The sequence below is a fragment of the Budorcas taxicolor genome, chromosome 5 (genome assembly GCF_023091745.1).
Source record: "Budorcas taxicolor isolate Tak-1 chromosome 5, Takin1.1, whole genome shotgun sequence".
Classification (NCBI taxonomy): Eukaryota; Metazoa; Chordata; class Mammalia; order Artiodactyla; family Bovidae; genus Budorcas; species Budorcas taxicolor.
The window spans coordinates 138,947,764-138,975,544 of NC_068914.1; the positions used below are offsets into that span (position 1 = coordinate 138,947,764).

The 27,781-nt window shown below is 41.3% G+C and overlaps 2 protein-coding genes across 3 annotated transcripts in view; one reads left to right on the top strand and one right to left on the bottom strand.

The window, feature by feature from the left end:
• The window catches only part of PLBD1 (phospholipase B domain containing 1), an 86,745-nt gene extending 65,056 nt beyond the window's left edge, over window positions 1-21,689 (top strand). Inside the window, exons 7-11 of one of the 2 annotated variants that reach the window (XM_052639894.1) lie at window positions 7,762-7,962; window positions 8,069-8,209; window positions 17,893-18,078; window positions 18,733-18,839; window positions 21,409-21,689. In XM_052639894.1, the coding sequence (XP_052495854.1) occupies window positions 7,762-7,962; window positions 8,069-8,209; window positions 17,893-18,078; window positions 18,733-18,839; window positions 21,409-21,576 (803 nt within the window). In that variant the 3' untranslated portion in view covers window positions 21,577-21,689. The remainder of the gene's footprint in view (window positions 1-7,761; window positions 7,963-8,068; window positions 8,210-17,892; window positions 18,079-18,732; window positions 18,840-21,408) is intronic. The other variant, XM_052639895.1, reaches the window with a different exon arrangement.
• Window positions 21,690-26,479: 4,790 nt separating this feature from the next.
• Window positions 26,480-27,781, bottom strand: part of ATF7IP (activating transcription factor 7 interacting protein) — a 57,858-nt gene continuing 56,556 nt past the window's right edge. The window contains exon 14 of the mRNA XM_052640354.1: window positions 26,480-27,050. Within this exon, the coding sequence (XP_052496314.1) occupies window positions 26,631-27,050 (420 nt within the window). The 3' untranslated portion in view covers window positions 26,480-26,630. The remainder of the gene's footprint in view (window positions 27,051-27,781) is intronic.

Genomic DNA, 27,781 nt, shown 5'->3' on the forward strand with positions numbered 1-27,781 from the left:
TCCATCGAGTCAGTGATGCCATCCAGCCATCTCATCCTCTGTCGTCCCCTTCTCCTCCTGCCCCCAATCCCTCCCAGCGTCAGAGTCTAGGTGTTAAATAAAGTTTTAATGAGTATCAGATAGGCTTTGAGACATCAGACAGCCCAGCATAGGTGATTGCCTTCCCCAAGGTCTGAGAGGTGATATTGTTCTTCTTTAGCTGTGGGAAAAACCTGAGCAGAAAGGTGAGTATGGTGCCAAGATATTACTGTGTTTTTTCCTTTTAAAAAAGAAAACTATTCCTGAAGTGTCACATCCATCTATGGTAAAAATCAAATGGCGGTAAGACATTTGAAAACAAAATATGTTGTGTAACTGGATTACTATTATTAAACTGGCTACTGCTGAACCTCCAAAAGTTTGCACTGTAAACACATACGTGATTAGTATTGCTTTTGAGTGTACAGGACAGTGTCTTAGCTGGGCACATCCATGCATCCATGGTTGGCTGGGGTTGGGTGGGCAGCTCTGTTGATCTTGGATGAACTCTGTCGCACTTTGGGAGCTGCCCAGCTAGAGGCTGTCCCTCCTGCACTTTGCCTCCCATCCCAGACACTAGGCTAGGCTGCACCAGTTTTCTCAGCTGTAATAGGATTATAAGAGAGTGAGAAGTGTGCAAGGTCTCTTGAGGCCTAGGCTAGAACTGGCACCTTTGGTAAGCCAAAACAGTCCAGATGTTAGGGTTTGGGGAAACAGACAATGCCTCCTGCTGGGAGATGCTGCAACGTCCCATTGCTAAGTATGGATAAAGCGAGGGGTGAAGACATGCAGCACAGATATTTTTACAATCATGATCCTCATGCCTTGGTCCTCATGTTCTTGATCAACAATGAGTCTACTCTTTTGGAAGGAAGGAAGGTTTTTGGTCTTCAGAGTATTGCTGAAATTCATCCTCTGTTCACTGGTGCTGAATAGAAATGCAGAGACAGAAGTAGGGGTGAAGTAGAAAACAGTAGCTTTTATTGCTTTGCCAGGAAAAGAGGGCCATAAAGGGCTAATGCCCTCAAAACTATTTGACCCACCCTGAAGAGGGTAATGAGGAGTTTCATAGTGTGAGGAGCAGGGCATGATCAGCTAATTGACAGTTCTTGGATTGGCTGGCGTCAAGGTGAAGCTTCAAGCACCATCAGTCTTCTGATTTCAACCAGTCTAGGGTCTTTGTCCTTGTGGCCAGGAGTTTCCATCTCTCCAGATGAAAGGGAGAGGGGGTCTGCTTCTTGTAAAAAAAAACTTAGGAATGTGTGTCAGGCCTTTATCTATGTCTTTCAGAGAACTGAGAGTTCAGTGATTCTTCTGTGTGGCAGAACTATAGCCTAAATTGTTACCAGTTCCCCAGCCCAACAGCTATTCTTTCTTTCTACATCTTCACATTTTCCAGTGATTAACTCTTGAGTCAATATTTTACTTCAGAAGACAAGGACATGGGGGCTTATGGTTTCAAAAGCTTTGGAGCAGTTAATGCATGTGATGTGCAAATGAACACATTTTAAATTTTTAATGGTTTATAACATTATCTAAGTGATAGAGAATGCAGATACCTGTGAAGATACCCAGTGAGCTACAAGAAAACTTTGAAAGGCAATTCAGTGAGCTCAGAAATAAAATTAATGAACAGAAAGAATAACAAAGAGAAATTGGTATTTTCTGAATACCAACTGAAATTCAAAAATAGAACCAAATAGAAACTCGGGAGCTGAAGAACTTAATAAATGAAATGAAGACTGAATTAGAAAGCACTGGAAATACTGGAGACCACATGGAAGACAGAATTAGTGAGCTCGAAGACAAATCTAGAAATGATGTAGATAGAAGAGAGGAGATTAAGGTCTACAAAAAAGAAAATCCTATAGAACTATCTGACTCCATTAGGAAATGCATCATTAGGGTAATGGTTATCCCAGCAAGGAGAAGGGAGAATGAAGAGAAATAACAGTTGAGGACTACCCAAACCTGGGGAAAAAACTGGACATACAAGTCTATTAAGTTAAGCAATTGATGTGTCTTTTTTGTGCCAGTTCCATACTGTTTTATGACTGTAGCTTTGTAGTATAGTCTGAAGTCAGGGAGCATGATTCTTCTAGCTCTGTTCCTCTTTCTCAAGGTTGTTTTGGCTATTTGGGAACCTTGCAAGTATCATGCTAAATGAAGTAAGTCAGATGGAAAAAGACACATATCATATGATTTCATTCATATGTGGAATACAGAAATAAGTTAAAAATAAATGAACAAACCAAACCAAACAAACACAAACACATAGATACAGTGAACAGAGAGGAAGGGTGGCAGGGGGAGGGCATTTTGGAAATGAGCACACTGGAGTGTATACAGGAGAAATATAATATTTATATATACAAAAATTTATATAATGTTCAGTTCAGCTGCTCAGTCATGTCCAAATCTTTGAGATCCCATGGACTGCAGCACGCCAGGCCTCCCTGTCCATCACCAACTCCCAGAGTCCACCCAAAACCATGTCCATTGAGTCGGTGATGCCATCCAACCATCTCATCCTCTGTCGTCCCCTTCTCCTCCCCCCTTCAGTCTTCCCCAGCATCAGGGTGTTTTCCAGTGAGTCAGTTCTTCGCATCAGGTGGCCTAAGTATTGGAGTTTCAGCTTCAGCATCATCTTCCAATGAATATTCAGGACTGATTTCCTTTAGGATTTACTGGTTGGATTTCCTTGCAGTCCAGGGGACTCTCAAGAGTCTTATCCAACACCACAGTTCAAAAGCATCAGTTCTTCGGCATGCAGCTTTCTTTATAGTCCAGCTCTCACATCCATACATGACTACTGGAAAAACCATAGCTTTGACCAGACAGACCTTTGTTGGCAAAGTAATGTCTCTGCTTTTTAATATGCTGTCTAGGTTGGTCATAGCATTTCTTCCAAAAAGCAAGTGTCTTTTAATTTCAAAGCTATAGTCACCATCTGCAGTGATTTTGGAGGCCAAGAAGATAAAATCTCTCATTGTTTCCACTGTTTCCCCATCTATTTCCCATGAAGTGATGAGACCGGATGCCATGATCTTCGTTTTCTGAATGTTGAACTTTAAGCCAACTTTTTCACTCTCCTCTTTCACTTTCATCAAGAGGCTCTTGAGTTCCTCTTCGCTTTCTACCATAAGGGTGTGTCATCTGCATATCTGAGGTTGTTGATATTTCTGTTGCCAATCTTGATTCCAGCTTGTGCTTCATCCAGTGAATTTGAAGTGTCAAATATTTCTTCTTTAGGTAAAACTTTTTTTCCCCCACTTGAGTAACTGTTCAGTAGTTTAGTAATTGGGGCTTCCCTCATAGCTCGGTTGGTCAAGAATCCGGCTGCAATGTTTAGTAATTAGATGCCTTTCTGTTGCTTTCCAGTAGGTGGCGATATAGCGCAAGTTGGTTTTGTTGTGGTTTTCCTTTTCTTTTTTCTTTTTTGCGACGGGGAGTGGTGGTGGTTCTTTTCCCAGAGCTGCCTCTGGTTATTTTTGAGAGCTGTCACTTCCCACCCTCTATTGTCTCTGTCAAGGATGTTGCCCTGGATCCTCATTGTCACCGGTGTTGTTGGTGGGGCACCTCTGAGATAGCAGGTTCCTCGGCTGTGTGCAGTTCCCTGGGTATGGGGAGGGAGAGGGTGAAACGGAACCGGGGTCGCAGTTATCTCTGCCTTGACTGGGGTTGTGGTGCTGCTGCTGGAGGCAGTGGGGGAGGGGAGGCTGAGTCGTGGTGCCCCTGTAGCTTGAGGAACAGGGTTGCAGGGCTTGCTACCGCTGCCTTCCAGCTCCTTGTTGGCTGGGGGTGCTGTGACCAGGCCATCAGACTCCTGTGTGCCACCTCCGCAGCTGTTACGGGCTTCTCCCGGGCTCTGGGCCCAGCTGTTGTGGCCAGGCATTCAGGACTACAGGTACTGCCTTCATCGTTCCTCTGGTTCTTCCTCCTCCGTGTGGTCCAGTCCGCCCACCTTTAGACAACAGATGTGTGGAATTCTCCAGCATCCTGCTGTGTGGGGCAGAGTCACCTTTGTTGAGTTATGGATGCTTTACTGGTTTTACTGGTTGTAGGGGAGAGATAAAGGGAGTGTCTCACACCCCTGTGATGCTGATGTCACTCTTCCAAACGGGGCACATTTTAAATACACTTGGTAGGATAATAAGGATAAACTCTTCTGGGTTGTACTAAGCAAGAGATCTAAATAGAATTAGAGAAGAGTGGTCATTGTTTATCATTCAAATGGCTATTTAAAAAAAACCTTCTGAAAGTCCATTTTTTAAAAGATCTTATTTATTTTTGTCTGCACTGGATCTTCGTTGCTTTGTGCAGGCTTTCTCTAGTTGTAGCGAGCTGGGATTACTTACTCTTTGTTGTGGTGCGAGGGCTTCTCATTGCAATGGCTTCTCGTTGCAGAGTACGGGCTTTAGGGTGCACAGGCTTAGCTGCCCCACGGCATGTGGAATCTTGCTGGATCTGATCTGTGTTCCCTGCATTGGCAGGCAGATTCTTATTCACTGTGCCACCAGGGAAGACCTCAGGTGGCTATTTTCTAAGTCCTGGAAGATGCTTTATTAACAGTAAGGGTTCTCTTTTGTCTCTTAATTAAATTTAGTGAGATGCTTACTATGAAATGTAATTTGCCAGCTGGCTTTCATCCCAGAGTGTTTCACTCTATCCTTATCTAACATAGTGTGCCTTCCAAAGTTCCTAGTGACAGATTAGAGCAAGAATATAATTTTACATATTCAAAGAACACTTGTTTCTCTTATAATGCTATATTTCAGGACTTTGTCCCTTCCTTGGGCCTTTTCCTTTCTTTAACTTTAAACTCCAAACTATAAAATTAGACTCCTTGACTAAAGTCTTTTGTAAGACAGTTTATCTTCTTTGTTCCAGAACTCTGGATGGCCTACTTTTGTTGCTGTTGTTGTTGGTCTTCTTTAAACAGCCTTGCTCTTGAATGAAATAACTATTCCTTTCATGTTAGTATTAGTCACTTACTTATACATATTAAAGAACGCCTGCCCTCTTGTGTCCATCGAGGCTGCTACAATAAGGAGGGAATTAGCAAGAGTATCAGGCCAGAAATACAGCTTTCCATCCTGTGGAGATTTCCTATCAGAAAGCTTGCTCAAGACTGCCAGTATGGTTGTTCAGATGAAACACTGCAAAATGACTCCAGCCCAAGTGGTGAATGAATAGTCATTAAAATTTGCTTGTATATAGTCATTAATATCATGCATCCTTAGGTCTGGTTCCTGATTTAATGTATTTTCATCAAATCATAAAATCAAAATTTTTCAATGGAGAGCCCAGGGATGGAGGTTCACCGGGATCTGCTGCCGAGGTGAACAAAAGCTGGGGGAGGGCAATGGCAACTGGCACCCTAGAGTTCGTTATAAACAGTGAAGCAAGCCAGAGAAACACAAATGTTGCATATTAACACACACATATGGAATCAAGAAATACGGTAGGGATGAGCCTATTTGCAGGGCAGGAATAGAGTTGCAGACAGAGAACAGACTTGTGGACCCAGCGAGGGAAGGAGACAGTGGGATGAACTGAGAGAGTAGCACTGAAATATATTCATATTATATGTAAAATAGATAGCCGGTGGGAATTTGCAATGTGAAGCAGGGAGCTCAACCTGGTGCTTTGTAACAACTTAGAGGGGTGGGATGTGGAAGGTGGGAGGGAAGTTCAATAAGGAGGGGATGTGTGTATCAGTTCAGTTCAGTCACTCATTCGTGTCCGACTTTTTGGGACCCCATGAATCGCAGCACGCCAGGCCTCCCTGTCCATCACCAACTCCCGGAGTTCACTCAAACTCATGTCCATAGAGTCGGTGATGCCATCCAGCCATCTCATCCTCTGTCGTCCCCTTCTCCTCCTGCCCCCAATCCCTCCCAGCATCAGGGTCTTTTCCAATGAGTCAACTCTTCGCATGAAGTGGCCAAAGTACTGGAGTTTCAGCTTTAGCATCATTCCTTCCAAAGAACACCCAGGACTAATCTCCAGAATAGATTGGTTGGATCTCCTTGCAGTCCAAGGGACTCTCAAGAGTCTTCTCCAACACCACAGTTCTAAAGCATCAATTCTTTGGCACTCAGCTTTCTTCACAGTCCAACTCTCACATCCATACATGACTACTGGAAAAACCATAGCCTTGACTAGACAGACCTTTGTTGGCAAAGTAATGTCTCTGCTTTTGAATATGCTATCTAGGTTGGCCATAACTTTCCTTCCAAGGAGTAAGCGTCTTTTAATTTCATGGCTGCAATCACCATCTGCAGTGATTTTGGAGTCCCCCAAAATAAAGTCTGACACTGTTTCCACTGTTTCGCCATCTATTTACCATGAAGTGATGGGACTGGATGCCATGATCTTCGTTTTCTGAATGTGGAGCTTTAAGCCAACGTTTTCACTCTCCTCTTTCACTTTCATCAAGAGGCTTTTTAGTTCCTCTTCACTTTCTGCCATAAGGGTGGTGTTATCTGTATATCTGAGGTTATTGATATTTCTCCTGGCAATCTTGATTCCAGCTTGTGCTTCTTCCAGCCCAGCATTTCTCATGATATACTCTACATATAAGTTAAATAAGTAGGGTGATAATATGCAGCCTTGACTTACTCCTTTTCCTATTTGGAACCAGGCTGTTGCTCCATGTCCAGTTCTAACTGTTGCTTCCTGACCTGCATATAGATTTCTCAAGAGGAAGGTCAGGTGGTCTGGAATTCCCATCTCTTTCAGAATTTTCCACAGTTTATTGTGATCCACACAGTCAAAGGCATTGGCATAGTCAATAAAGCAGAAATAGATGTTTTTCTGGAACTCTCTTGCTTCTTCCATGATCCAGCGGATGTTGGCAATTTGATCTCTGCTTCCTCTGCCTTTTCTAAAACCAGCTTGAACATCTGGAAATTCACAGTTCACATATTGCTGAAGCCTGACTTGAAGAATTTTGAGCATTACTTTACTAGCATGTGAGATGAGTGCAACTGTGCTCTAGTTTGAGCATTCTTTGGCATTGCCTTTCTTTGGGATTGGAATGAAAACTGATCTTTTTCAGTCCTGTGACAACTGCTGAGTTTTCCAAATTTGCTGACATATTGAGTGCAGCACTTTGACAGCATCATCTTTCAGGGTTTGAAATAGCTCAACTGGAATTCCATCACCTCCACTAGCTTTGTTCTTAGTGATGCTTTCTAAGGCCCACTTGACTTCACATTCCAGGATGTCTGGCTCTAGATTAGTGATCACACCATCGTGATTATCTGGGTCATGAATATCTGTTTTGTACAGTTCTTCTGTGTATTCTTGCCACCTCTTCTTAATATCTTCTGCTTCTGTTAGGTCCATACCATTTCTGTCCTTTATTGAGCCCATCTTTGCATGAAATGTTCCCTTGGTATCTCTAATTTTCTTGAAGAGATCTCTCGTCTTTCCCATTCTGTTGTTTTCCCCTATTTCTTTGCATTGATCACTGAGGAAGGCTTTCTTATCTCTCCTTGCTATTCTTTGGAACTCTGCATTGTGTGTATACCAGTGGCTTATTCATGCTGATGTATGGCAGAAACCAACAACACTGTAAAGGAATTATCCTCCACTTATAAATTTTTAAAAAACCCCAAAAGAAATAATAACTAATACTCTGCAAAATGCATCATATATACAATGCCCTACATCAACAATGATGGTTTGATATTTTGCATATATGTATGCTGATTCATATATTCATGTTTCCTGTAGGGTTTTTGGAGTCTCTGGATGACTTTTACCTTCTTAGCAGTGGTTTGGTATTGCTGCAGACCACAAACAGCGTGTATAACAAAACCCTACTGCAGCACGTGGTACCCCAGTCTCTCCTGGCCTGGCAAAGAGTCCGGGTGGCCAATATGATGGCTAATAATGGCAAGCAGTGGGCAGAGGTCTTTTCAAAATACAACTCTGGTAAGTGGCCCTTTAGAATAACATTTAGGCATGTACGTTTTTTTTAGATTTTGAGTTAACCAGCCAGCAATACCCATGCCCTGTCTTCATGTCTTCTCTGCTTCAGGCACATATAACAATCAGTACATGGTCCTGGACCTGAAGAAGGTAAATCTGAACCACAGCCTTGACAAAGGCACTCTGTACATTGTGGAGCAAATTCCTACATATGTAGAATATTCCGAACAAACTGCTATTCTGCGGAGAGGTACTTTCTTCATGCTAGAAGTCTGATGAGTGTGTGTGTGTGTGCATGTGTGTGTGTGTGTGCACACACATATATGATGGATAATGTGTGGTGTGTGAACGTATGATGGGGGGGTGTGTATGGTGGGGATGCAGGGGTGGGAATGCTGTTGCTTGTCACGCAGGGAAAGAATGACAAGTTTCATCACATGTAAAACCTACACCTCAAACTCTTACATGACAATGTACTCTTTTTTGTACTATTTATTTTTTAAAAAAGTGTTTTGTACTATTTATTTATGACCTCTGTTGCATGCACGGGTTAAGTCACAGTGATGATTTTTCCTAGTACAGAGTAGCAGCTCAATTAATACTTCTTTTGGCCGCACCATGCGGCATAAGGGATCTCAGTTCCCTGACCAGGGGTGAATTGAAACTGCACCCCTCGGTGCGTGGAGTCTTAACCACTGAACCACCAGGGAAGTCCCATGACAGGGTACTCTTACATGTGTGCATGTGTGCAAAGCCACTTCACTTCAGTCATGTCCAGTTCTTTGTGACCCTAGGGGCTGTAGCCTGCCAGGCTCCTCTGTCCATAGGATTCTCCAACTAAGTATACTGGAGTGTGTTGTCATGCCCTCTTCCAGGGGATCTTCCTGACCCAGGGATTGAACCAGAGACTCTTAGGTCTCCTGCATTGGCAGGTGGGTGGGTTCTTTACCACTAGCACCACCTGGGAAGCCCACCTTTGAGATTTTACTGGGTTTTATGAAAATGAATTGAGATAATTTCTATCTATTCTTAAGCATATTACCAGTCCACAGCAAGTCCTAGCATCTTGCATTGAACATACCACTCAGCACACACAGGAAGTCCTCACTGGATATTTGTTGAATAAATGAAAGAGAAGATGATGTCTGGGTGGAAGTTTACAGGCTACAAAGTTCAGTTCAGTCGCTCAGTCGTGTCCAACTTTTTGTAACCCCATGGACTGCAGCACACCAGGCTTCTCTGTCCGTCATCAACTCTCGGAGCTTACGCAAACTCATGTCCATCGAGTTGGTGATGCCATCCAACCATCTCATCCTCTGTCATCCCCTTCTCCTCTAGCTTTCAATCTTTCCCAGCATCAGGGTCTTTTCCAGTGAGTCAGTTCTTCGCATCAGGTGACCAAAGTATTGGAGCTTCAGCATTAGTCCTTCCAATGAATATTTAGGACTGATTTCCTTTAGGATTGACTGATTTGATTTCCTTGCAGTCCAGGGGACTCTCAAGAGTCTTCTCCGACACCACAGTTCAAAAGCATTAATTCTTCAGCATTTAGCTTTCTTATGATCCAACTCTCACATTCATACATGACTACTGGAAAAACCATAGCTTTGACTAGATGGACTTTTGTTGCAAAATAATGTCTCTGCTTTTTAATATGCTGTCTAGGTTGGTCATAGCATTTCTTCCAAGCAGCAAGCATCTTTTAATTTCAAAGCTGCAGTCACTATCTGCAGTGATTTTGGAGCCCCAAAATAAAGTCTCTCACTGTTTCCATTGTTTCACCATCTGTTTGCCATTGAAGTGATGGGACCAGATGCCATGATCTTAGTTTTCTGAATGTTGAGTTCTAAGCCAACTTTTTCACTCTCCTCTTACTTACATCAAGAGGATCTTTAGTTCTTCACTTTCTGCCATAAGGGTGGTGTCATCTGCATATGTGAGGTCACTGATATTTCCCTCTGAAATCCTGATTCCAGTTTGTGCTTCATCCAGCCTGACATTTCACATGATGCACATAATTTAAATAAGCAGGGTGACAATATACAGCCTTGACGTACTCCTTGCCCGATTTAGAACCAGTCTGTTGTTCCATGTCCAGTTCTAACTGTTGCTTCTTGACCTGCATACAGATTTCTCAGGAGGCAGGTAAGGAAGTCTGGTATTCCCATCTCTTTAAGAATTTTCCACAGTTTGTTGTGATCCACATAGTCAAAGGCTTTGTAGTCAATAAAGCTGAAGTAGATGTTTTTCTGGAATTCTCTTGCTTTTTCGATGATCCAACAAATGTTGGCAATTTGATCTCTGGTTCCTTTGCCTTTTCTAAAACCAGCTTGAACATCTGGAAGTTCTGGGTTCACATACTGTTGAAGCCTGGTTGGAGAATTTTGAGTATTACTTGCTAGTGTGTGAGATGAGTGCAATTATGCAGTAGTTTGAACATTCTTTGGCATTGCCTTTCTTTGGGATTGGAATGAAAACTGACCGTTTCCAGTCCTGTGGCCACTGCTGAGTTTTCCAAATTTGCTGGCATATTGAGGGCAGCACTTTCACAGCATCATCTTTCAAGATCTGAAATAGCTCAACTGGAATTCCATCACCTCCACTAGCTTTGTTCTTAGTGATGCTTCCTAAGGCTTACTTGACTTCACATTCCAGGATGTCTGGCTCTAGGTAAGTGTGATCTGGGTCATGAAGATCTTTTTTGTATAGTTCTTCTGTGTATTCTTGCCACTTCTTCTTAATGTCTTCTGCTTCTGTTAGGTCCCTACCATTTCTGTCCTTTATTGAGCCCATCTTTGCATGAAATGTTACCTTGATGTCTCTAATTTTCTTGAAGAGATCTCTAGTCTTTCCCATTCTGTTGTTTTCCTCTATTTCTTTGCGCTGATCACTGAGGAAGGGTTTCTTATCTCTCCTTGCTATTCTCTGGAACTCTGCATTCAAATAGGTATATCTTTCCTTTTCTCTCTTGTCTTTGGCTTCTCTTTTCTCAGCTATTTGTAAGGCCTCCTCAGACAACTATTTTGCTTTTTTCCATTTCTTTTTCTTGGGTATGGTCTTGATCACTGCCTCCTCTACAATGTCACAAACCTCTGACCATAGTTCTTCAGGCACTCTGTCTATCAGATCTAATCCCTTGAATCTGTTTATCACTTCCACTGTATAATCATAAGGGATTTGATTTAGGTCATACCCAAATGGTCTAGTGGTATTCCCCACTTTCTTCAATTTCAGTCTGAATTTGCAATAAGGAGTTCATGATCTGAGCTACACTCGGCTCTCAGTATTGTTTTTGCTGACTGTATAGAGCTTTTCCATCTTTGGCTGCAAAGAAGATGAAGTCTTCTCTTGTGTTGTTGGAAGAAGGTGTTTGCTATGAACAGTGCGTTCTCTTGGCAAAACTCAGTTAGCCTTTGTGCTGCTTCATTTTTACTCCAAGGCCAAATTTGCCTGTTACTCCAGGTATCTCTTGACTTCCTACTTTTGCATTCCAGTCCCCTATGATGAGAAGGACATCTTTTTTTGCGTGTTAGTTCTAGAAGGTCTTGTAGCTCTCCATAGAACCACTCAGCTTCAGCTTCTTCAGCATTACTGGTTGAGGCATAGATTTGGATTACTATGATTTTGAATGGTTTTCCTTGGAAACGAACAGAGACCATTCTGTCATTTTTGAGATTGCATTCAAGTACTGCATTTTGGACTCTTTTGTTGACTATGAGGGCCACTCCATTTCTTCTAAGGGATTCTTGCCCACAGTAGTAGATATAGTGGTCATCTGATTAAATTCACCCATTCCAATCCATTTTAGTTCACTGATTCCTAGAATGTGGACGTTCACTCTTTCCATCTGTTTGACCACTTCCAATTTACCTTGATTCACGGACCTAACATTCCAGGTTCCTATGCAATATTGTTCTTTACAGCATCAGACTCTACTACCATCACCAGTCACATCCACAACTGGGCATTGTTTTTGCTTTGGTCTGTCTCTTCACTCTTTCTGGAGTTACTTCTCCACTGATTGGAGGGTTCAAACAAAACATTGTGCACACCAGAGACCCCACAGAGACTGAACTAGACCTGCCTTTGAGTGTTTGTCTCCTCTGGAGGCATGGGTCAGCAGTGGCCTGCTGACCAAGGGCAGCAGGGGCAGGGGCTCTGGGTGCTGCAGACCTGGGTATGGCATAAGCCCTCTTGGAGGAGGTTGCCATTAAACTCACCATAGAGCCACCAGAACTTACACAGGACTGGGGAAACAGACTCTTGTAGGGCACAAAAAAAACCTTGTGCACACCAGGACCCAGGAGAAAGGAGCAGTGACCCCATAGGAGACTGACCCAGACTTGCCCGTGAGTGTCCAGGAGTCTCCAGGAGAAGTGTGGGTTGGTGGTGGCCTGCTGCATGGTTGGGAGCACTGAGTGTGACAGTGTATGCCTGGGACCTTTTGAAGGAGGTTGCCATTATCTTCATTACCTCCACCATAGTTTGGCCTCAGGTCAAACAACAGGAAGGGAACACAGCCCTGCCCATCAACAGAAAATTGGATTAAAGATTTACTGAGCATGGCCCCACTCATCAGAAGAAGACAGTTTCCCCCTCAGTCAGTCTTTCCCATCAGGAAGCTTCCATAAGCCTCTTATCCTTATCCTTATCAGAGGGCAGAGAGAATGAAAACCACAATCACAGAAAACTAATCAAACTGATCACACGGACCACAAAGTTAGCCTTGTCTAACTCAATGAAACTATGAGCCATGCTGTGTAGGGCCACCCAAGTCAGATGGGTCATGGTGGAGAGTTCTGACAAAATGTGGTCCACTGGAGAAGGGAAAGGGAATGGCAAAGCACTTCACCATTCTTGCCTTGAGAACCCCATGAACAGTATGAAAAGGCGAAAAGATAGGACACTGAAAGTTGAACGTCCCAGGTCAGTAGCTGCCCAATATGCTACTGGAGATCAGTGGACAAACAACTCCAGAAACAATGAAGAGACATGCAAGAAAGCTCAGCAGTTTGACAAGGGGACAAATCAAACAGATAGAGACACAAGACCATGGCATGAAGGAGAATGTATTAGCCCAGGATGGCTGGAGAGGAGGCTGTGATGTGGAAGATAAGGTTGTGATGGGAAAACTACAGCCCTTGGATCCTGCTGAGCAGTTTAGCCTTTATCCTTTAGAGCATCAGTCCCCAGCCTTTTTGGCACCAGGGACTGGTTTCATAGATGATTTCTTCTACAGCCTGGGGTGGGGGGTGGGGATGATTTGGGTTTGGGGATGATTCAAATGCATTATATTCATTGTGCATTTTATTTCTGTTATTATTACATCAGCTGCACCTCAGATCATCAGGGATTAGATTCCGGAGGTTGGGGACGTTGCTTCAGAAAACTGGAGTCTTTGAAAAGGGAGAACACACTGAAGGACAGATAGAAGACAGGAGGTGAATTAGGAAACTGTTGAAATAGGTCCACTGAGAGAAGAGTAGGTACAGAACCAAGATAACATGTGGATCCTGGGGATCAGGGCTGGTCCTTCATTTCCCAGGTCCTCACATTCATCTTGTAATGACATCCAGGGGGAGATGCCTCACTCCACAGTGGCTCCCGCTAGTGAAATGCCCACCACGTGCATAAAACAGAATTGACTAAGGTGGAAACTTCAGTTGCGAAGAAGATCAGGTGCTACCAAGCAGTGGACCTACCTCCACTTCTTGGGAAATCCAGCTGAGAAGTCAGATCACTAGGTGGTTACTTGGTTAGCATGACAATTCAAAACTGAGGACGCAGCTATCTGACTCTGAAGACTGGTCCATCCAGCTCCAAAGAGCCTGATAGTAATAGCCAACCTCAAGAGGGAGATGCTTGTTAAAGGGGACCAGTTACCCCAGGCCTTTTCTTCTTTGGACTGCTGCTGATGATATGCTGGGATCTGGGTTCTTTGCAATCCCATTTTTAGATCCCATGAAGAAATCTACCCTGGTATTAAATAAATTGATGATGACCTGTCTGTAGTTTGGGGGGGATTTATGTTTTATTTTTCCACCAGAGGCAGAAAATACAGAGTTAAATTCAGAGTGTCTACCATATACTTGATGTATCTTTTATTATTTTCTTTTGTTTGACCTTCATAATGTATTTCCAAGGGCTTCCCAGGTGGCACAGTGGTAAAGGATCTGCCTGCCAATGCTGGAGCACAGGAGAGTTGGGTTCAATCCCTGGGTCAGGAAGATCCCCTGGAGAAGGGAATGGCAACCCATTCCAGTATCCTTGCCTGGAGATCCCACGGAGAGGGGAGCCTGGCAGGCTACAGCCAATGAGGTCACAAAGAGTTGGACATGACTGTGCAACTGAGCACACACACAACATATTTCCAGAAAAATAGTATTGTTACCAGAGAAGGCAATGGCAACCCACTCCAGTACTCTTGCCTGGAAAATCCCATGGACGGAGGAGCCTGGTAGGCTGCAGTCCATGGGGTCGCTAAGAGTCAGACACGACTGAGAAACTTCACTTTGACTTTTCACTTTCATGCACTGGAGAAGGAAATGGCAACCCATTCCAGTGTTCTTGCCTGGAGAATCCCAGGGACGGGGGAGCCTGGTGGGCTGCCGTCTATGGGATCACACAGAGTCGGACACGACTGAAGCGACTTAGCAGCAGCAGCAGCAGTATTGTTACCATCTTACTGAAAGGGAAGAAAAGCTGAGGAAGAAACATATGATTTTCCCAAATAAGTGATGTCGTGCAGCCATTTTTTAAAAAGCCCCACAAACCTAGTATTTAGAAGCCGCAATGATCTATCGATAGAAGTCCTGGGTGCTTTTAGTCAGAAGGAAGGCTTTCAACCTCTATGAACCTCTGTTTCTTCCTTTAGAAGGAAGAATGGTAATATTTATACATCAGTAGGTGGTTTTGATACTATATTGGGTTGGCCAAAAAGTTTGTTCAGGTTTTTCTATACACTGTGATGGAAAAACCTGAAGAAACTTTTTTGCCAACCCAATACAAGATACTCTTTTAAATGCTTTTTTAATCATAAAGCTTTATGACAATTTAAACAGCAACGATTTTTATTATTCATTTGAGCTATTCACGTAGAGAACTGTAATAGTTAATGTTCATCTAGTGCTTACAAAGTACCAGACCCTGTTGTAAGCTCTGCCATCCATTTGAACTCACTTAATGCTCACAGCAGCGATCCTTGTGAGGTAAGACATCATTGTTCACATTCTACAGATGAAGACATGAGCCACAGAGAGGTTAAGTAACTTCTGTAAGGTCACATACCAGGCAGTCTAACCTCCAAGTCTCAATTACCTAGATATACTGCAATAATAAACGTGATTTTTAGCCTGTACTTTCAATGTTGTCTTTGTCTGCCTTCACCTTGATGCTGGCTCCATGCCCCAGAATCAGTGAGGTTGAGTGTTTTATCATTTATTTTGTCCTAATAACTTCATCCCGAGCAGCGGATCCTATAAAATAATAAGGAGAAAGGAAGGCAGACAAGGGCCAAGAGAAGATGTGAGTGGAAGCTAAACCCTGAATGGTGAAGGTGGTCCTACATTGGCTGACAGTCCTGCCGCAATACCCCAGGCTACCATAATCTGAGATGTTCCTGAAATGGCGATTTTATTAAAGTTGTGTCACGTTTGATGCCTAGTGATGAAGGGCTGGCACACTGTGAAGCTTCAAATGAAGCTGAGCCTTATGAATGTTTAGGGTCAGAGGAGTTAAAAGTCTACTGGAATCTTAAGATCATCTCCAATCCCTTCACAGTATAACTTTTCCTCTCCCTCTTCCTACTAAAAAAACAAAAAAAAAAAGAGGGGGGAGAAATGAGGTTAACTGACAAAGGCCTAATTATTCAACTCTGAGCCTAGAAGTCAGGTTTTCTTCTGCTTAATAGATTGCCTTAAGAATGGATTGGAAGAATCAATATAGTGAAAATGAGTATACGACCCAAAGCAATCTACAGATTCAATACAATCCCTATCAAGCTACCAGCGGTATTTTTCACAGAACTAGAACAAATAATTTCAAGATTTGTATGGAAATACGAAAAACCTCGAATAGCTAAAGCAATCTTGAGAAAGAAGAATGGAACTGGAGGAATCAACTTGCCTGACTTCAGGCTCTACTACAAAGCCACAGTCATCAAGACAGTATGGTACTGGCACAAAGACAGAAATATAGATCAATGGAACAAAATAAAAAGCCCAAAGATAAATCCACACATATATGGACACCTTATCTTTGACAAAGGAGGCAAGAATATACAATGGAGTAAAGACAATCTCTTTAACAAGTGGTGCTGGGAAAACTGGTCAACCACTTGTAAAAGAATGAAACTAGATCACTTTCTAACACCACACACAAAGATAAACTCAAAATGGATTAAAGATCTAAACGTAAGACCAGAAACTATACAACTCCTAGAGGAAAACATAGGCAAAACACTCTCCGACATAAGTCACAGCAGGATCCTCTATGATCCACCTCCCAGAAATAAAAGCAAAAATAAACAAATGGGATCTAATTAAAATTAAAAGCTTCTGCACAAGAAAGGAAAATATAAGCAAGGTGAAAAGACAGCCTTCTGAATGGGAGAAAATAATAGCAAATGAAGCAACTGACAACTAATCTCAAAAATATACAAGCAACTTATGCAGCTCAATTCCAGAAAAATAAATGACCCAATCGAAAAATGGGCCAAAGAACTAAATAGACATTTCTCCAAAGAAGACATACGGATTGGATGGCTAACAAACACATGAAAAGATGTTCAACACTCATTATTAGAGAAATGCAAATCAAGACCACAATGAGGTACCACTTCACGCCAGTCAGAATGGCTGTGATCCAAAAGTCTGCAAGCAATAAATGCTGGAGAGGGTGTGGAGAAAAGGGAACCCTCTTGCACTGTTGGTGGGAATGCAAACTAGTAGAGCCACTATGGAGAACAGTGTGGAGATTCCTTAAAAAATTGCAAATAGAACTGCCTTATGACCCAGCAATCCCACTGCTGGGCATACACACTGAGGAAACCAGAATAGAAAGAGACACATGTACCCCAGTGTTCATCGCAGCCCTGTTTATAATAGCCAGGACATGGAAACAACCTAGATGTCCATCAGCAGATGAATGGATAAGAAAGCTGTGGTACACATACACAATGGAGTATTACTCAGCCATCAAAAAGAATACACTTGAATCAGTTCTAATGAGATGGATGAAACTGGAGCCGATTATAGAGTGAAGTAAGCCAGAAAGAAAAACACCAATACAGTATACTAACACATATATATGGAATTTAGAAAGATGGTAATGATGACCCTGTATGTGAGACAGCAAGAGAGACACAGATGTGTAGAGCGGACTTTTGGACTCTGAGGGAGAGGGAGAGGGTGGGATGATTTGGGAGAATGGCATTGAAACACGTATACTATTATGTAAGAAACACATCGCCAGTCTATGTTTGATGCAGGATACAGGATGCTTGGGGCTGGTGCACGGGGATGACCCAGAGAGATGTTATGGTGAGGGAGGTGGGAGGGGAGGTTCATGTTTGGGAACTCATGTACACCCGTGGTGGATTCATGTCAATGTATGGCAAAACCAATACAGTATTGTAAAGTAAAATAAAGTAAAAAAAAAAAAAAAAAAAAGAATCTGGGGTGAAAAACCAAAGAATTCTGATGCTCTTCTCCCCCTAGTGGAATAATCTAGGCTATACTGGTTCTGTAAATTTCTAAGGATCTGTGTGGTTACCAGGGTTCACAGCCATTATTTTCTGTGTAATGTTACTTTGTAATTACACAGCTGTGCCGATGTTCAAAAGAAAGTACCGTTCATGACACTTCTTTTGTTTCCTCTCTCTTCTGTCTTCCTCCCTGTCAATCCCACCCTTCTCTCCCTTCCATTCCAAATCAGGATATTGGCCCTCCTACAACATTCCTTTCCATGAAAAAGTTTACAACTGGAGTGGCTATCCAATACTGGTCAGGAAGCTGGGTTTGGACTACTCTTATGATCTGGCTCCCCGAGCTAAAATCTTCCGGCGTGACCAAGGAAAAGTGACGGATATGGAATCCATGAAATACATCATGCGATACAACAGTACGTAGCACATTTGTCAAGAGTCATTCTTCCAAACTCTTTTTCTTCCCCATGGATAAAGAATCCGTTTATCACCTCTGTACTAGAAGGCAGTCTAAGAAGTTATTGAATTATTTAGTATTCAGTTGATACTATGCATAATATATATTCAACAAATAGAATTTTGTCCTTCTTTATAAAAATGATAGGGAAGATTCTATGGATTTAATTGAAAAAAGGCTTATGTAAAACACAAAAGAAATAACCCATACAGGGTAACTTTTTTTCTTTTTCTTTTTTACCCTACCATCCCAAACACAGATTTCCTTCCAAGGACAAAAGCAGCTACTAAAACAAAAATTACCCGTAAACACTTTGTTTTTGATGAACAATATCAAAGATTCGTATTTGTTTTGTTAAAAAAAAACTGGACACACACCTGTGCTCTGTTATTTCTCTAATGTCCAGTCATCACTGCGGTTTGTGAACGCAGGTTGAGCCTGGAGTAGGGGCTCGAGGTTGCCTCCTCCCTGTACAAGCCACAGGGGCCTTCCGTATGTGGGAGCAGGCTGAGCAGATCTGGACACCTAGGCTTGAATAGGGCCACACAGCTTACTGTGAAAGAATGCATCTCGGAATGGCCAGTGCTCACTCTGTCCCATCACTGTTCCCTAGATTACAAGGAGGACCCTTATAGCAAGGGTGATCCCTGCAACACCATCTGTTGCCGTGAGGACCTAAACTCACACAGTCCGAGTCCTGGAGGTTGCTATGACACCAAGGTAATGTGCTGTTGGGTTCTGTTTGCTTTATTTTGGCTGTGGTGGGTCTTTGTTGTTTGGGGTTTTTTCTACTTACGGTAAGCAGAGGCTACTCTCTAGTTGCAGTGCCTGGGCTTCTCACTGCAGTGGCTTCACGGGCTTCAATAGTTGCAGTTCCCAGGCTCTAGAGCACAGGCTCTGTTGTGGCCCATGTGCTTAGGTGCTTGACGGCAAGTGGGATCTTCCTGAACCAGGGATTGAACCCGTTCTCCCACATTGGTAGGTGGACTCCTTCCCACTGGGCCACCAGGGAAGCCCCACCCTATTGGTTTTCCAGTGCCTAGGCCTATTCAAAGGCAGAGCTTCAGAAATTTTTGTGGCATAGATCACAATAATGTCTCTTAACTTATTGTGCCTATGCTCTGTTGCTAAGTTGTGTCTGACTCTGCAACCCCACGGACTGTAGCCTGCCAGGCTCCTCTGTCCATGGAATTTCCCAGACAATACCGGAATGCGTTGACATTTCCTTCTCAAGGGGATCTTCCTGACTCCGGGACTGACCAGTGTCTCCTGCATTGGCAGGAGGCTTCTTTACTGCTGAGCCACCTGGGAAGCCCAATGTCTCTTAAACATGAACTCAATTACAGAATCAGCTTTTTCAGAGGTTATAGTGGTAGGTCCCTTGGACTAACTTCCAGTCCCTGCTCTGTCACTTCATCACATCATCTCACAGTGCTTCTGTTTCCTCATCTGAAAAATGGAAAGAAGAGTACTTGCTTCCTAGGGTTGTTGTGAAGAATGAATATTTAATATCTATAAAATGTTTACAACAGTACTTAGCATATTATTTGTGAATGTGCATAACCATAATGATGATGATGATGGTGATAGTGTTGCTGTCTTAAGTTTTACCAGACTGGCCCAAAGTCCAAAGAACATATTGAGAGCACAGTGATGTCACTTTAAACAGAAATTGAATTGAGCTGAAGGAATAAGTATTGGGCCAGATGCTCAAGCACTAAAGGGTTTTCACTACAGTTGTTAAGTGCTGTAATGTGTCTCACAATATAGGTAATAAGTAAGTTTACAGTGGGGTTGAAGCCCACTCATATAGGCTCGTGAGAACCAGTTGTTTAAAATGTCAACACCAGTTTGATAGCCTGAAATGGTAGAATATTTACATCATGGAAATCAGCAAACACTACAACTTGGGGTCTTTTTTTCCTAAGAGAGCTAATTGTTAACAACTTATTGGCACAGGACTGCACCTGGAGTGTCCAAGATTATGCGTTAACTATCTAGGGGTGGAAAAGAATCATTCTACCACATCTTTTTGTACTTTTGGGCTTGGGAATGTGTCTTTTCATTTCCATCTATGGTCCTAAATTCTGAAGAAATCTGTTAGATATGAGTTAATTGTTCTATCTGCAGCTCTGAAAACTATTAAAAATGCCAACCTCCTAACACATTATTTTTTCTATCAGCCTAATGGCTAAACAGAAGATGGTTTAGAATGGTTTGAGCCAAGCTTTAGTCTTTAATGACTAAGATTTTGTGCAATGTACAAAAAACTTAGTGGATGTAGTGAGCCTGGCACACATGAAGCCCCAGTGAATGCTTTTGTATTTATTTCTTTTTAATGGTATTTGCAAACATTCAGTAAAGTGTGTAAAAAGTGTTATGTCCATTCCAGAGTACACAAAGAGAATTACTTGAACTGGGGAGAAACCAAGCCAAGCTTTCATCTGCCAAATTTTACCTTTTTCAGGAGACAAGAGCCTGCCAATTTTTCATCAAAAAAGGTTCTGTTGAAGCACATATTTTAAAAATATCACTTCTCTAGAGCCATTTTGAATGAGGAAAATCTGAAGTTATGAGACATTTTCTGCTTTCCTGTCTAACCTTAAGTTCTGCTGTGATCCAATGTTCAAGTGTTTTTAAGAACCATGGACCTTATTTTTTGATATCAAGTTCCATCTACTTTAATACTCTTGTTACTGCCCTGATTAGTAACAACTTTTACTGAGGAATTAATACATTCTAGGTACTGCTCTCATTAATCCTCATGACAACTCTTCTATGAAGTAGGGTTATTAGTATAATTTTACAAATAAGAAATAAAATAAGTCAAAATAAATTTTGGAGGTTGAATTCTAAATATGAGTAACCTGACTCCAGATCTCACACTTTGGGCTGTTAGTTTAATACTCTTCTACAAGTCAGTGCAGGGCTTCCAAGGTGGCACAGTGGTAAAGAATCCACCTGCCAAGCAGGAGACATGGGTTCAATCCTTGGGTTGGGAAGACCCCACCCCTGAACAAGGAAATGGCAACCCACTCCAGTATTCTTCCCTGGGAAATCCTATGGACAGAGGAGCCTGGCAGATGACTTAGTGACTGAACAACTAGTCAGTTCACATTTGGATGCCAAATGGACACAGAAGAGCATATTGTGGAAGCTTGCAGGATGTTATTTTAAGGGGAGCTAATATTGTGACTTTGGACAAAGAGCAGGGACCACACCTAAAGGGGCTCAGTCGTGTTTTTTTCCCAATGGTTTCCTAAAACATCCCCCTCCTCTCTCTCTGCAGGTGGCAGACATCTACCTGGCATCCAAGTACAAAGCCTATGCCATCAGTGGGCCCACTGTACAAGGTGGCCTCCCTGTTTTTCACTGGAGCCGTTTTAACAAAACTCTCCATGAGGGCATGCCAGAGGCCTACAACTTTGATTTTATTACCATGAAACCTATTTTGTAACTTGACATAAAATGGAGGGAGATAAGGGAATAGAAGGCTGCAAGTAAGATACCAAAGGCAGTATTTTAGCTGTTTTTTCATTCAGAATTAGTTTTAATGAAATATATTCAATTCAGTCTATCACTTTCATTTTCTGCTGCTGATTTTGTCATTTTTAAAACAAGCGCCTACAATTGGGTGGGGCACCATATAAGAAACATATGGTAAATAAACAATACCATTTCAGCACACAAGCTTATACACCAGAAAGTACAGTAGAAACTGCTCCCTCACCCCGAGATCCACTGTCTCCATGTATGCCTGGCTGCACAGGCCGCACCTCCCAGCTTCCCTTGGGCAGCTATGCCATGTGACAGAGTCCTTGGGGTGGACTCTGAGTTGAGTGCTACTCCCAGGCCCCGTTCCTCAGACCCTGACTGCCTCATGCTCTTTCCCCTTCTCCTCGCTGGATGGACTTCATGACAAAGCCCTAGGGGATGGTGGAACCTCCAACAGAAATGCAGTTAGTATGTTTTTGTTTTTTTCTGGTTATTGACAAGCAACAGTCGAAGACTTTCTGTGGTGCACAAACATAATACAGCAGACTTTAATGTTGTCACCTGTTAGTTAAAAACAGCTTATCTAACCTAGCAGCAGCTCTGCCTAACAACGTCTCTTTCAAAGCTGGAGGGTTATATGTTGTTTGAGTGTCATGGTGCTGTCAAATTAAGTAAACCATACTGAACACTGTAACAGTGACTCTTAACAAGGTGAGAGACTCGCAGAAGAAAAGAATACTCATAAGGTCTGAGAATAACAGAATGAATCAGAGTACTCAGAATGTTAAAAACCCAGTAGTTTATTTCAAAGTATAAATTTCAGGCTTGCTGGACAAAATCCCACTACAGTTAACACTTATACAGACACCACTCTACTGTACATTTAAAAAAGAAAAAAAAACCCACAAAAACCTTCAAAACCTAATAAAAATAGGGCAACTTGCTACAGCCCAGTCTCTATTAGACATCAGAAGGTCTTACATTGTCATTATTTACACTTTCAACTGTAATAAAGAAATACTAGGATGCAAGTTTCCTACAAAGGAATTATTTTTATATTTAATTTTGAAAATGGCTGATAAAATTCTAAAGCCAGGATTCCCCAAATGATGTCTGATTGCCCAGTTATCTTATTTACAAAAAAAAAATTTTTTTTAAGATAGCAATTAAATATAAAGGGTGGGTATTTGACTCTACAAGTGAAAAATAAAGAATGACAAACTTAGCATGATAAAACTGAAGATGAGAAGACAAAACACGTGTTTGTATCATTCTATTCCTCCCCATTGGCTGGCTCAAGGAAAATAAGTTTTTGGAATTGGATAAACCTGCCACACTAATGAAACACTTTACAGGAATTGTTCTAACCTTTTTTGTTTGTCCCAAAATTTTCAGAAAGGGGAGGGGCCATCATTTACCCAGTAGAGAGTAAGGCAGGCAGAATTATACACTGGTTTTAAATAGAGTTATTTGCAATAATCTAATACTGGGACATGGTCTTTCTGGAAATCAGAATAAAACAGGCCAATGACTGGTCAATGATTAAGTTAAAATAATGAATAAATCACAGGATATTGAAATAGCCCCACAAGGAAAGTCTGGGAGAACACCTGGAAGTCTTTGCGATAATGTACTGTGCCAACATCACAGTGTATACAAGTGAGAGAAGAGGATAACGCAGGCATTATTCTGTTAATCTTTTACAGTACTGGAAAATTTGTGGAACAAGATAAATGCATATCATGCAATATTAACACCTTGCTGCATAAACAATAATTTGGAAAATACAAGCAAAAGAGCAAACAAACAAAAAAACCCACGTTAACACTTATCGGCCACAGGAAGATAACTGTATGGTGCAGCCTGCCTAAGGAGTTCTGCTGACAGGTGGTCCTAAGCTCCTTGTTTGAGGTCATTTTATTCAATCAAACTTTTCATTTCCTATCTGGCAATGGGGGTTGGGACAGTGGGGAACACATGTCTGTGAGGCAAATGGCAACCCAACAAACATTCACTTTTCAAGGAAGCAAGCTCTGCTCTTCATTTCTCTCATGAACTTCGACTTTGTTAAATAGCACACAGTATTCTGCATGTTTTAAAAAGTGAGTCCAGAGAAATAGAGGGATATAGTTACCTCATAAAGTCACCTGTTACCAACAGATGTCTTTGTATATACTTTATAAATGTACTGGCAAGAATATAATTTTAAAATGTGAGGCTTAGTCACACTTAAAATTGGGTGAAAATTACTCCGACGAAGTACAAAGTAGACAGTAACAAACATCACCATTACCTTTAAACGTCATATAAACATCCTCTATTTCAGGTTGAAGTATCAGAAGTTTCCAGGATTTCCAATAAGGCAATACTTACACAAGTATTGTCAGACTAAAAAAGTAGCAAACTTGCATTCCCAAAATGGGATTATTAAGCTTATTTGTAATACTCTGAGAAAAGATACTGTGAAATTAAAAAAGGTACCATGAAGTGTGATTGCTATTAAAAAATATGTGACCAGTAGCTATTTCTAGTTGAGCCCTCCATTCTCTGTCTCTAAAGAAACAAACCAAACAGAAAGCTCTCTTCAACATTAAAAAACCTGCCTGAAATAAAAACCTAGAGTTCAAGTAGCACCCACTGGTAACTCCAACATAATTGTTGCCTATAAATTCTGTGGCAGGCTAATTCAAAGAAACCATCTTATAATATCTTTCCCCTCAAATAATTACAATCTCTCTTTGTACCTTCCCTCCACCACTTGGAATAAAAAGTTTTATTTTACTGTAGTAAATCTATTTTTTAGGGTTACTATTTAAGTTATTTCTTTTTTCTCTGACAGAAATCACACAGTATAGGTCAAAATAATATTTTCATTCTACTGGGCTTTCTTCACCTGATTATATAATGCTATGAAAGCATAATTTTAAAAAAAAAAGCATAATTAAAAAAAAAAAGGATTAGTAAACATAAAGTACTCACGAAGGGAAGCTTTCTAGGCTAGGTAAGCAAATTATCACATGACCATAAAACCGGTCAATAAAGGACAATTTTGAACATGGGCTTTCTATTCTGTCAACTGAAATGATCTTCAACACATAATCAACACTGCAACCATTGCAGGTAAAAACATATGTACATGCAGATATAAGACAGATGCTCACATACATCTAGAAGATCATCAATTTCTCCCTTTAAAATTTTTCATTGGCATGACATTGGCAATTTCTTTACCATCATCATTAGACCCACAATGAGTAACGCCTACATAGTTGGTTGGCAAATATGACTCATGGAAATTTTAATTCTCATTGTGGTATATTTTCTGAAAGCAAAAAGAAGATTTTGGAGCATTTACTTTTGGCAGTCTGTAGGCTTTCTTCCACATCAATCAAACTTCACATCCAACCTGACAGTACAGTGACCAGTAAAAGTCTCTAAAGAGAGTTTCTTTACAAGTAGAATGTTTCCTATTACAAGCCATTGAAGTTGCAAACAAAGAAGCATTAATATGGAAATGACAGATCCCTCTTGTAAGTCATACATTAATGACTAACTCATTTAAGAAGGCAGGAATATGATTTCCAATATGATATGGAAGATGGCTTGAAAATGTATTCCACAAACTCCATAAATTCCTTTCCAAGCATCGCCAACCCCACTCTCATCCCCCAAATTACGCCATCTCTCCTGTCTTAAGCTACCTACACTCCAACACGTACCTGATACCAGTATAACTGGCACTCAAATAGAAAATCCATGACCAAAGTTTGATTAAAACTTTGAAGAGGAACAGAGATGCACAGAAGTTGTAAAGTCATTCTTACATAAATGACCCCAAAGGATATACTTTAAACCGTATCCAAAGCTGACATATGGTGAATCAGACAAAACTTAGCACCATCAAAAGAAAAGATTAATACAGGAAGAATGATATGAGGATAAAGAAGAAATGGAGCTTTCCCTTGATAGTTTAGCTTACTGTATTTTGTGAATTTTACTATTTACTTTCTTCGAAAGAATACTATGGGTGATAAGGTATGCTTTGGGTGATAAGGTAAACCAGAATTGCTTTCATAATCTCTAAGACAGTGTGCAACATAGATATTAAAATATATTTGAAGAGAAATTGGCTTATACAATGTGGTCTTCTTTTGGTTCACTTTACACAGAGTTAAATAGTGACCAGAAATAAAAAGCATTAATTTTCTTGGAAGAAAAGAGCAAGTTAAATGTAATGATGTCACTGATGAGACTACATATAAAAGCCTTGGTCTAAAATTTACTTGAGGGAAATGTGCTACATTTGATGGAGAGAAAGGAGAAATGAGGATGAAAGGTTGACAGAGAAGAGTAAACCACAATGGAAAAATGGCCCTGTTTACTTCTGCAGTTAATCCTTAAGGCACAAAAATAAATGGAAAAAAATCTCTGATTAGAAAAGGGAGGGCCCACTGCAATTCTTTTTCATCAATTGACAACCCAGAAAAGACAAAAGAAAACATGAAAAGATCTTTCCCTGTGTTCAAATTAACCTATTTTAAACTATTTGACCATTTTGCTTTTTATTTTTTCTTTGGGTTCCATTTAGAGTCAGTTTAAATCATCTATCTATAAACCTACAGATCACGTAGAAGCAGAATCATGCCAGATACATACCTCAAATCCTTTGATCTACTTACTTCACACTGGAAGAGAGGTAAATTTGAGAATGAAAATGGGAGATTCCACTGTAATAAACATATAAATACAGAAAAGCACACACCACACATATACCCCAGCCTCAAAACTAAAGCAAGGTGCACATTTACATTTCAAAACCTTGAAGCCTGAATTGTTCAGGAAAAGATCCTGCTTTATGGGCTGAGTTTATTCTGATTATAAACAAATGTAGTGTATATACACATCGGTCCAAGAAATCTTGCACAATGTGCATTTTACAATGGGTATCATGCACAAGATTAAAACAAGACCAAAAAGTAGAACTTCTGAAAGAGGAAGAGAGAAAGGCTCCAAGGTTTAACTGTTCTGCGAAGAAGAGATCACATCTGTTGACTGAGGATCACAGAAAGGTCCAAAACGCCCGTAAATATCCTTGGCTCGTACTGCAAAGTAGTATTTGCTGCCAGACACGAACTGGGTGAGAGTGCATGCCATAGGCAAGGGAAGTGCCTTGACTTCGCCAATCTTCTTCCACTGTGAGGGTACAGTGGCACTGGGTTCCTCGTGGTAAGCATACAGGTGGTAGCTGTCAACAGTGGCGCAGCTTCTGTCCACCTCCAGAACACTCCAGGACAGTACAATGCCATTTTGACTCTGAACTCGTGCTAACTTCAAGTGAGGCTTCTGAGGCAGAGACGTGCTGGCAGCTTCAGGGGGCAGACGCTGTGGTTGTGGGGCTTCTGGTAAGGGTGCTGGGTGCACAGGGCGTGGGGGCTCCTAACAAAAAAAGAGTCATGTTGATGGATAATGATTGGAGAAAGGACTGTTTCTTAATGCGAGAACTATAACATCCTAGAAATCACTTACTTTTAGAGAGTCTTCATTCTACATCAAGAATACTGGGAAATAGCAAATATCACACATCTGGCAAGTTCTCCCTGATGATTTGAAACCAGTTCATGACCCAGAAGATGAGTGTTGAGATTATTCCCTCTGTGCTTTTTGGGTCTGAGATACTGAGTTTTCCTTGGGAAACAAAAGCCCTGGCTGATGGAACATCATCTTGACAGAAACTGAAATAATCATCTACTTCTGATAAAATAATTAATGATTTAATGATCTATACCACAGACTCTTGTTTTAATATAACATATTTTTTAATAACATATGTTGGCAGTCTATCAATCATCTAAAATTTGAGTATCAACTCTACTTTCATTTTCAGACTGTTTCTCCATAAAAAGACAGTAGCATATTCTTATAAGTGAAGTACATATAACACTGACTGTATATTATGTTCTTGGTCAGTCTGCATGAAAAAGGTTACATTTATACTGGACTGTGAGAGAGAGAATTTAGAAATGTAGAAATAGTTGTGAATCTTTCTGCTAACAGGTAAAAGCATGAACAAGGCATGGGGATAGGCAAGCGAGGGGATTTATGGGCAAAAACACGGAGAATGTGAAGAAGAACACACAAATTTGGAAAGGCAAGTTAAGGCCAGATAA